This window comes from Seriola dumerili, unplaced genomic scaffold (genome assembly GCF_002260705.1).
Source record: "Seriola dumerili isolate Sdu_G_001 unplaced genomic scaffold, Sdu_1.0 BDQW01000052.1, whole genome shotgun sequence".
Taxonomy (NCBI): domain Eukaryota; kingdom Metazoa; phylum Chordata; class Actinopteri; order Carangiformes; family Carangidae; genus Seriola; species Seriola dumerili.
The window spans coordinates 18,532,313-18,543,849 of NW_019174307.1; the positions used below are offsets into that span (position 1 = coordinate 18,532,313).

At 38.3% G+C, this 11,537-nt stretch overlaps 1 protein-coding gene across 1 annotated transcript; it reads right to left on the reverse strand.

Moving 5' to 3' along the window:
- Positions 1-1,040: 1,040 nt before the first annotated feature.
- LOC111218214 (cyclic nucleotide-gated cation channel alpha-4-like) lies at positions 1,041-5,789 on the reverse strand (the record flags this gene model as incomplete). Its single annotated transcript, XM_022740395.1, has 7 exons — positions 5,752-5,789; positions 4,990-5,091; positions 4,765-4,871; positions 3,167-3,750; positions 2,837-3,082; positions 2,407-2,572; positions 1,041-1,849 (listed from the first exon to the last, which is right to left on the reverse strand). Coding segments are annotated over exons 2-7 (1,956 nt in total), but the record flags the coding sequence as incomplete, so codon positions are not given.
- Between the last annotated feature and the right edge of the window lie 5,748 nt (positions 5,790-11,537).

Below are 11,537 nucleotides of genomic sequence, written 5' to 3' on the forward strand. Positions count from 1 at the left end.
TTAAAGGGCCGAGCTGTGCTTTTTTTAAATTACTGGTACGAAAAAGAAAAGTCCAGGTGCAGTGCAAATATTCAGATTCTTTGTTAAGTGAAAAATACCAGTATCACACTGTAAAAGAATACTCCATTACAAGTGAAAGTTATGTATTCAAAATGCTATGTATGTCAGTATTAGCCGGGAAACATATTTAAAGTAGCCAGTCAATGCAGAAAAAGTCACAAGTGAGTCTAAAGCCGCGTTAGTATATCAAACGATTTACTATATATTTCATGTAATATGCAGTTAGATTATTATTTCTCATGCATTAACGTTTAAGCACCACGTAACTCTTGTAGTTGGTTGAGATTTTTTAACTATTTTATATACAATAGGGCAGCAACTACTGATTATTTTCATCAATGCATTTACTGATTGTTTTGTTAAACATAAGAAAATAGTAAAAAAAAAAAATCCCCAGCAACAAAAAAAATAACAAAACAGTTGCTGATTGTATAAGTGACTAATAATAAAATTGTTTAAGCTCTTACACATGTGTACTTTTTTGAGTATTTTTTATTTTTACAGTGTGTCATATATTTAACATTCTTCATATGTTTTGTTTGTAAAATCTTAATCTGTAAAGCAACTGTCTGTCAGATGAATGTAGTGGCCAAACTTAAAAATCAAAAAATAATCAAAAAGTCAAAAATAATTAGCTGCCACCGAGAAGATTAGACAAAATTTGTTTGCATGGTCTTATTTCACATTCTTGTGACATCACTGGTTACTATGGTGTGAAAATAAAATAAATGTAAAATTCAAATGCAATTTATCATATAGTTTTAACACTAGTTCTGTTTTGACCTTAATCAACAGTGGGCAATACAATGCTGCCATCTAGGGGGGCAACGTCATATTGCAGTGACTGAGATGTTTAGGTTTTGAATATTTTTATTATTATAAAACCGACAGACGTCACAACAAACAACAAATACAAACTAACACTTTTTTAAACTTCATTCTCATACCCTGTTATTTTGCTTTTTATTTCATTTTTTCTGTCCTTCATCTTTCTGCTCTGTTCCTCTTTTCTTTGAGTCTTCTTCAACCTTTTCTTTCCCCTCTTTAGGTTCTCTCCTTTCACTTTTCTCCTCTTTCTTGTCTTCAGGTTCAATCTCAGCTCCATCTCCTTTCCCAGGTCTGTCATCTCCTTTCTCTTGGTTTTTCTCTCCATCATCTTCTTTTTTCTTTTCCTGGTCATCTGGGTCCTTTAACCCAGTTTTATCTCCCTTAGCTGCCCTCTCCACATCATCCTTTGTGCTTTTAGTGCTCTGTCCATCTCCCTCTTTGGTCACATCATTACTATCTTCTCCCTGCCCCTGTTTTTTCACCTTTGCATCTGAACCCTCCTCTTCCTCCTCTCCTTCTGCCTCTTCTCGCTCCCATACAACCTCCCCACCCACCCCTTCACCTCTCCCCTGTGCTGTTTCTCCTTCTTTTCCATTTTCTGGCAGCTGAGTGTCCAGTGCTGCCGCCTCCCACTCGAGCTGCTCCACCCTGGCCTGCATCTTGCGGTTGCTCGACTCTAGTTCAACCATTAGTCGTGCTAGTTTTGTTTGCAGGACTTCTAAGTTGCTCTCCAGCCTTTTTATCTTGGTTTCCACTTTCTCTGCCTCCCTCTCCTCTCCGTCTCCACTCTCCTCCAGCATGCCCATCTTGGTGAGGATCTGTCTGCCTTTCTCCTCCAGGTGATGTTTGGCTGCAGGGAACTCTGACAACACGTCTGTCAGGTCTTCTTTGGACAAACTAAACAGGTCAGAGTAGCCAATGCTTCGGATGTTGGCAGTGCGACGATTGCCGGACTTGTTGCCTAGAAAGAAAACATGTGATTCCTTTAAAATTTTTGCACCAAAAACGTTACAAAAGATATGATGTTGCCAACCCTTGTTCCATTATCAAGGACAAGCCAATTTCAGAGATTAAAGGAACATTCTTAAATCACAAAGATCAATAGTATTAATATTTAAATATAAACATTCTACAGTTGTGTATCTCGACTATGTGCTGCATAATTTATGTAGTTAGAGTCTGATATCATTTACAATCATTTAACATATCTCTATTAACATTTTATTGACATTACAATCACAGATGTTAATGTTGTATTTCTATCTATGTCTTATTGCTTAATGCTGCTCAGCATGAGTAATGTGTGCAAAATGTTATTACTAACAGTATTTCTCATTTGTGTTTTACTGCTTTGCTTTTCAGTGAATGTGAGGATGTTATATTACTGCATCAGTATCAGGCATCATTCTGCCTTATTGAGGCAACTAAACAGTCTCTTCTGAGTCTATTCACCACCTACATGAATTGTTAAATGCCATATGACCATGTGCAAAGTTCTGTGCTTGACACTTGACTTACCCTTGATGTTGAGGATACTGATTTCCCCAAAGAAATTCCCTTCACTCAGCACAGCAAACTCTGTGACCCCATCATCTGCTACCACAGCAAGTTTTCCCTCTTTGATGATGTACATTTCATGGCCCACATCTCCTTTCCTGCAGACGTACTCTCCTGGACTGAACACCTGCATGAGAAAGGCATGAGGACACATCTTCATCTTTTAACAAGTCTTTTCTGAAAGCATGAAAATTAACCAGGAGAAGCAACAGGATTGAATTCAAGATAAGGATACACCATTGAGTGAGTATTGAACCTGGGGGTAGCAGGTTCAACACAAGTTTCTAGCATGCTTTATAAACAAAGTAGAAGTCACAGCAGGCTCTTAATTGTGTTGGGAAATTAAATGACAGCTATCACAATCAATCTGAAGGGCTTCCTTCTCCCTGACCTGAGGTGTTAACTTTAGCACCAGCTCCTCCAGCAAACTTTTCTCACAGCTCTGGAAGATGGTGACTTTGGAGAGTGTGGGAAGGTGAACGCTGACAGCGATCTCTGTCCTCAGGTGCAAGGGCAACTGCTGCAGGATTTCATTCTCTCGCATGATCTTCTTATTGATGTGAAGATGCTGGTACCAGTTGTCGATACGCTGTCGAAGCTCCTTGCTTATGTAATGGCTACGTAGGTATGCCTTCACCTGAAAAATGAAAAGAACCTTGTTGTTGGAAAAAGACTAATTTCAGAAACAAAGAGTCTTATTTCTGACAGTCTTCCAACTCACCAGCTCATGGTTAGGGAAGAAGACATTATCACGGTCCCTCAGGCTTGAGATGACGTTACCAACATTGCCAACAATTGATGCAAACACCAGCACGGCAATGAGCAGGTCTGCAATCATAAACAAGTACTCCTCTTCCCTTTTTGGCAAAGGGGTGTCTCCTACTGTGGTGAAAATCTGGGCAGAGAACCAGAAGCAGTAAAAGTACTGACGGCGCATGGAGGCAAACTCTACGTGGGTGATGTTGGGGTAGACCCAGTTATCACTTCCAAAGCCAATGTAGCTGGACAGTGCAAAGTAGAGACAGGCATTCCAGTGGATCAACACAAAGATGTAGATCATGAGCTTGGAGATGCGGAAGGTGTTGGGGTAGGATGTTCTCGTCTCCATTCGATCCAGGGCCTCGCTGAGTCGTGGCAAACGGAGAAGCCGGTTGATCCTCACCATCGGAGTTTGGATGCCAAAGGCAAAGTAGAGGAAGTCAGTGGGCATCAAGGAAGCCAGGTCCCTTAAGAAATGTTTTGAGTGCAGGTAGTGGTTCTTCAGCTGAGCTAGGTCTTTTATCAGGATGCCCTGATCCAAGTAACCTGGAGAGGGAAGAACAAGGCTTAACAAAGTCTAGAGTGCACTTCGGCTATGGTACAATTACCTCGTCAAAGCTTAGATTGGCTTTAACTTCAGTATCAAATATACCTGACTTGCAAGAGTTAATACTGCTTTCACATCTACTCATGTAGGGACTAGAATACCGTGCATGGTCCATATAGAGCTATATCTCTGGACTGTTATTAAATTACACTAAACAATTGACCTCACTGGTATGAAGCAGCCTACCTCTTTGCTTTTTCAGGTACTCATGTAATTATTTACCACCAAATCAGATACACAGGAGGATTTAGAAAAATCTGAGTTTATCAGTATCATTAACCCATTAATGCTATGACAAAACCAAATATTATTTCAGCTCATCAAAACTAGACCGAAAATTTGTTCCTGACAAAGCCATATAAAAGCTTATGTCTGTGCATACAAATGAGGGTAACCTCTCTTGTTCAATGAAATGTAAAAGATTTTCTTTACTGTTATACACCAAAGGCGCATATACAACCTCACACTTCATTTTGTGTTCAGCCACAGAACATAACAGACCCTATGGGGCACCATTGGACAAAACCGTATAATAACAGGCATGTGTCATTGTTACTGAAAGTGTCCATTGTTGTCTAGATGCAGGCCTTTATGTAACCAAGTTGTGTACATGCTATGCTATGTGTGTATACCCCATCATATCACTGAATTATACATTAGTTATTTTTAATTCATGTTCGAAAAAATGAGCTACTTTTATTACTTTGAGGTGGATTTTAGGCTTTGATTGGGCTATTTGGAGTAAAACCTGTCAATTTATTACTATCTTAACCAGAAAGATTTATAATCATGTCTATGGTCTGATAGTTCTACTGCTTCTTCATTATTTATGATTGTTTCTGTAAAGTGTTCATTTAAACAGTATTTCACATTTATATGACTGAATATGTGACAGTTATATAAGCTACAGTTTCAAAGACTCAATTAAAACTGACAAAAAGAGAAATATTTACCTGTGTGAACAGTGACAATCATGTCAATTATATACATGAGGTCTGACAGATAGTCCAGTGTAAGCCACACAGGTAGGTAGCTCAGTGCAATTGTAGTGAAGCATGTCCTGAAAAAACACAACCAGTGAGACTGAATTTAGTCGAAATCAAATGATTACAGGTTAAATGTTTTGATATATAATATACTGTATACTATTTGATATTCATCATATTCTAATCTTGTACCTCAAAATGATGATCACCCAGTTGTAGACAATGGGAAAGATCATGACCTGTATCCAAACATAATAAAACTGATCTGCCGGATCAATCACCCTCTCTTTCCAACTGAAAAGAAAATGATGAGAGAGAAGGAAGAGGGAAACGGAAAGAATATACCACGTGATCGGTCATACACATAGAAAATTGTCCTTTAGAGATATATAATGTTTCAGTTCTCATGTGTAAATTAATAATAAGTTAAATTTTATAACAATTACAAATAGATACTTGAAATCATATATTTGAAATCTGTAGGCAAAACAACATTTGCCTCAGTGGGATAAATGGTTATGAATGCTTTTGTGCCTATATCAAGATAGTACTGTGGTAATAATCAGAAGACACATTTGTATAGATTGCATAGCTATATCTTTGTAAAAACTTATCTAACGTGCCTGTCATTTAAATCAAAAGTCTTACACTTTGCAGTATTTAATAAAAGCCTATGATTTGGCAGACCCTTCCTTTAAATCCCCTAATGCATTAATATGTAAGAATAATGCTTGGAGTATAAAAAAATGTTATTATGGATAAAGAAAGCTTTGAGTAGATTTAATTAGCTGGACTCCAAACGTTAATTCTCACACACAAGATGCTTTGTCAGTTCTTCAGCAGTATAGAAATGATGCAATGTTTTGATCCCATTTACTGAAAGATTGAGACTCTTCATAGTGATCTAAAAAAAAATTTTTGCAACATTTTTTAGCCCAAACATTAATTACTTACTTAACTTTCAACTTCAGATCCAGAATGCTGTTCCGTTTCCCTTCATCCTTGACTCCATCTCCTCCTTCCTCATTATCCTTCTGCCCCCGATGCCACCTGAGGAGTCTCTGCCATTGGTTACCTGTAAAACTAGAAATACCTGTTTTATCCATCCTCCAAAGTTTAGCAATTAGACTAACACATGTTTCTAAATGACGGCGACATTTGCTCTTGATGTTGTTCCCTTCTGCATGAGTATTGCACTTTCTCTGACAATAATTCAAACAACCTTGATGACTTGCATCAGGCAGTGCTGCGTGCTTCACCCAACAACAAACCAGCTGTACCTGAGCACTGCCTGGTGATCCTGGTCTCTATGGAAGGAAAGCACAACAGATGTCATGTGTCCTCTGGGAATTCTTCGTTCCCCTAGAAAACCAGAGCGGTCTTCTACTGCACATCCCAGATGTGCTGCTTGAGACAACATGACTGGAGTGCAGAGCCCAAACAACAGTCTGTCACTGTCAGTAAACATACAGAGTCTACTGCATGTACTTTTAAATACTATATGTCACCGAAAAGAGAATTGAAAATGAAAAAAGGCTATATAATTGCTTTTATTCTAATAAAGAAATCTGGCCAGAATGAAATGTTTACAAAAAAATCAAACAAGCAAATGTGATGTTTAAGTGAAAATAGATATATTTAATATCTGTAATTTGATGCCATATTCTATTTTACAGTGAAGTAGATAACCTCATACCTGGGTTATGATTATGCCTGAATAGACATAGAGAAACACTTAATACACATAAGAAAGGATCCCAAGCTCCTTTCCTTGGCTCCTTGACCACTTGTCCCTACATCCCCAAAACATATAAACCTCAATAGTTGTTTTTAAATTACTAGGCTGCATTTTTAGTTATAACCATAGCTGACTGATGTTTTTGCCACTCTATAAAAGACACTGTTGAGTTGCATTAGGGGAAATAAGCCCTCATTTTTTGAAGCTTGCTGGGATTTAAGTCTGTGCCTCTGCTGCTTTGATTTTGACCACTTGTGTTTAAAAGTCAATATATGAGTCCCCCAACTTTATTGAAGTGCAATGAACCTATTCAATAACTGAAGTGCCACTTGCCAACACAGAATGCGCAAAGTCAAATGAATGAAATCAACACATCCATCTCCATTACAGTGAAGAAAACTGATGAAGACAGTTGAAACACCAGAAAAAGTGGACTTTGAGTTGGGGTTGTTTTACTACCATTGTAAAGAATGATGCTCAGTCATCATCACAATCGATTTAAATGTCAACAGTTTATTGTACAGTACTAACGGCCAAACTGAAACCCTATCAGCGTTAGAACACAGTGTACGCTTGACAGTGTTAGTATGAACCGGGTGACGGTGTTTGCTGCTTAATTTTGGCACTTTAAACCCTTCATACAGCAGTGTGGAGCAGCAGTGTGGAGGTGTGAGTCAGAGAAGCCGTGTAGGAGGAGTTAAAGTAAGATGGCTGCGGGAAAGGGAAGAGTGTTTGAGAAATCATCAAATGGGATGTTTATCTGTCGCTAACAGGATGCACAGCAGCCCGAATGAAGGAGTGGTTAATTTGTCAGCTTCGCCGGCTCAGTTTGGTCTAGCACGCCAGTTGTCTCCAGGTTATTTTCGCGCTGATCATCCGTTAACTGCTCTGACATTGTGGAATTCATTAGCAGCTAGTCGTTAGCAACCTAGCCCTAACGTACTAGCAACCAGCTAGCAGGTATCCGTGGACAGCACCTCGCAACAACTGTTGAGACAAATACAAACACCCAAGGTAAGTAACTTCAGAATTACCTAGCATTAAAGATCTTTAGCACGTCAACTAGATAAATTATTTACATACATGGTTGACATTTCTAAGCTAGCTAGTTATCTTTGCACTATCAACTAGCTTGCTACATCATCTCGCAATTGAAATGCATTGATTGTTGTTTTCCGGTGGAGTCCAACGTAAGCCGCTTCGCCTGGCTAATATGAGATCTGGTGCAGGGTGATGACTGCGAGATCAGATGTACAGCCCAAATGCTAATTGGATAACGTCAACAAACCGACCAGTTTGAAGACAAGGTCGTGCTATTTGATGGTTGCACTCAAAGCTAACTAGGTACGCTAACAGTCTGTCAGTCTGAAGGGGACACATGACCCAAAACACTGCAGAGCATGATACTGTCTGTGAACGTTGGCGTCCTGAATTAAATAAGTGTTTTTCCTAAAGCGCAGACACAAGGAGTGCTGTGGAAGTTGTCTTTAACTTCTTGAAGTGTTTCTAAAGCAGTCAACTCTTTAATCATTAATCTGTTATCTAAATACACTTAAAAATGAGTAGAGCATTACTCTTGGTCAAAGGCGAATACTTGAAGTTGCACTCTAATTAAGTGTTCAGTCAGACTCAAAAGTGTCTTTGATCACATGTGTCCTGATTTAAATCATAGCTATTCTAGTTAGACTGTCTTAACTCAAAGTCCACTTATTATTAGCTATTCAATCATATTTTACAGCCTTAGCCAGCGCTGTTTTCTAGCTCAAAAATGTACTAAGGTGCTCACAATATTTTGCCATTTTAGAATGCATTAGATAAAATGACTAGTCAGTTAATCATGAACTAATAATCACAGTTATTTTTACAAACAAAACCGCCAAAAGATGTACTGGTTTCAGCATGTCAGATGTGATTATTTGCTGGTTTTCTTAGTCTCACTGATGGAATATTTGGCTTTTGGGTTGTTCAGAAAAATAAGCAATTTAAACATGTCACCTTTTATTTTCTTCTGCATTTCGGGATCGGGAAAATAAGCTGTTGATAAATTAAAAATGAAAATGATCATTAGTTGCAGCCCTATACTGCAATTAATGTAGGGGAAGTTCTTGTACAGCTACTTTAAGACAAATGTAAGTTTGCATTTGGGATGTTTGATGACACTAAATATAAAGAAGACTTCTATAGAAAAACATGTAAGGTGTAGAAGAAAGTTTTGAGATTACACCTGAAACTGAAAAGTAACCCACTTAAGTAGAGAATGAAAATATTTTTATGATGTATCACCTGTTAATGTGTGTGTTATATCCTGGTTTGTCATAGCAGTGTACTTAAAGGCAGTTCTGCAGACATTTGTAAGGTGGCAACTACCTTTGAAAGTGGGTTGAGAGGCTGGTTGTCATAGTGAGGGATGGTGGTTACAGAGCGGAAGTATTTGTTGGTACAGGAGATCAGTACAGTGTGTTTACTAAAGTGATTTTAAAATATCGGAAGCAGGTGTCTGTATCAGCTCATGTCTGTCAGAGCTCACTGCCTCTGTCACTGCAGACACAAATGTGATCGGTGTGCTTCAGCATTGAAAACGGATAAAGACAGATGTAGAAATGTGAAGAATGTGACGGACAGAATTAGCAGAGACCTGGAAGACTCTGCCTGTTGTCACACGTGTCCACACCTGGACATTTGCTACAGAAAGCAGGTGTGGTTGTCAGCATGTACGTTGTAGGAAATCACACAATCTTTGGACAGGAGCTTTTCTCAACTTCCAGTCTGTCTGAACATCTGAGAAAAGTGTCTGAGAAAATCTTGGCCTGTAGACTTTGTGCTCTGAGATTATAACAGTCAAGATGAGCTGTGTTATGGTGTGTTTGATCACTAATCTTTGACAAACTCAAGAGGCAGCCTCCCTTTTGTGGAATCTGTAGTTGAACTTTGAACTCACTTTATGGGTTTTTTTTTTTTATGATGCAGTGCGTGTGTGTGTTTGTGTGACCTGGAAATTAAAGACATTTTGAAATGTGGTAGTTCATATTAGCTGGAAATGCTGAGGCAGACTGGCTGACGTGCTTTAAAGGTAATTGCATTTATGGTGAATCATAACAGACTGTGTTTTCAGTGAGCTTATTTACAGAGTCATTTTGCAGTAGATATCTCAGTCTTGACTCTTTGTGGGCTGAGTTTCTTTCCACTTCCATGTCTAGCTATAGATTTGTTTAAAGCTTCTAAGGAAAAGACTGAATTGTCTCAGAATAAGTATCATTAACTTTATCATCGACTCACCCACTGACGGCTTGTGAATCACTAAAAGTATGGACGCTACATTTGACCTGTATTTGTCAGTGCCCTTTGTGATACTCATACAGCTGCTGTCTGAGAAGTTTAAAAAAGAAAAGCACGTTGCCTTATTGATTTAGGGAAGTCGAACCAGAAGTCACTCAATCTGTTACTCCTGTCTGACCCAATTTGACTTGAGTCCACTTCATGTAGCCACAAATAATGACAAATATATTTGTAAACGACTTTAAAATGTACTTATCTACACATCCAGTTTAACACCATGACACTGAACTCCCAAACCTATTGAACCTCGCTGGACTCACCAGAGGGGTCCTTTGAGTGATCTTTTATTCAAACACAGATGAAAGTTAAGAGTCTCACAGACATGGATTTCAAGCTCAATTAAGCTGTTTTTGACATTAACCTTAAAGTAAAGGCATCATAGTGAAATCAGTTCTCCCCTGCAGAAAAATAACTGTGATAATGTGGTTTCTCGTAAAGGAATACACCACTGATAATCAATCTTTTGAGTATCAAATAGGCTTGAAATGCGGTTTCTGAAGAGTTTGCAGCCTTCGTTCATGGAGGAGAGCAGCAAACCCACAGTCACAGCATAAAAAAGGCATCAATGCAGCATAATCCTCTCTGCTGTTGATCCATCTGTTCAGTCATTTCTAAATAATCCCGACAATAAATCACTAAATACAGTACTTGTGGCAGATATTTTTGGAGCTGTGAAGATGTGATAGTACAATGTGGAAGTAGTGTATTTAGCTACTGTATGTTGTTGAAAAACCTAGTGTTTTTAAAACTTACTGGTAGAGCGTATTTGATACTCAAAAGATTTTCATCAGCATTTTTTCTTAGTTCCTTACCCCATTTAAAGAAAACAAAGAAACACAGAGGGAGCTTCTCTTCTATGAAATGAATTATGTGAGCAGTAAAGTAAGGGCATAGGAACTTTAATGATAATCAGTGGACGGAGAATGCTGAAACAGACTTGTACAAAGGTGGAGCAAGAGGATTTGTGATCAATGATCACCTGATCATTGGTTATAGTTGTAGACTTGCATGTTGAATTTGCATCTCTTCAATGTGACAAAGTTTCATTGCTGAAGGTGTGTCTGATAAAAATGATACTTTGGAGGTTTGAGTATGCACCTGATGCCTGCACCTCCCCATCAGTTCACTGCGGCTGCTCCCTCTTTCCTCTTAGCTCCCTTGCAATATTATGCAAAACTGATCAGCCCATTTTTTTTTTGTTTCACTTACAGAGAACAGACTACATACAGTTTTGCTCTGAACGTAGAGATTGCTCATATTCTCAAATAAAAACTACTAAGCCTTAAATCTGGAGATCTGGGCAGGCAATTTTATGTTGTTATTTAATATCAGCATTTGTTTTGCTTGACAAGAGTGAATTACATTTTTTTAAGTTTCCTGCATATACAGTCTCTAATTTATGCCCTTTGTCCAGTTTGTTGAAAAAAGTTGTTTGGACCAGGACCATTTTTGGTGGATGGCAATATTTTTGATTTAAATAATTAACTTGTATTCAAGTTCTGATTCAAATACTGAATTTCCTATAATTGAGGGGCAAAAACTCACCCATGTCAGTTGTGAAAGTAAAGCTCAAACAATTGACAAGAGTGACATGGGGTGACATGTCAGTTGACAGTGACACTTTGTGCATTTCATGTTTTTGAATAAGCTTTTAATGATTAATCTG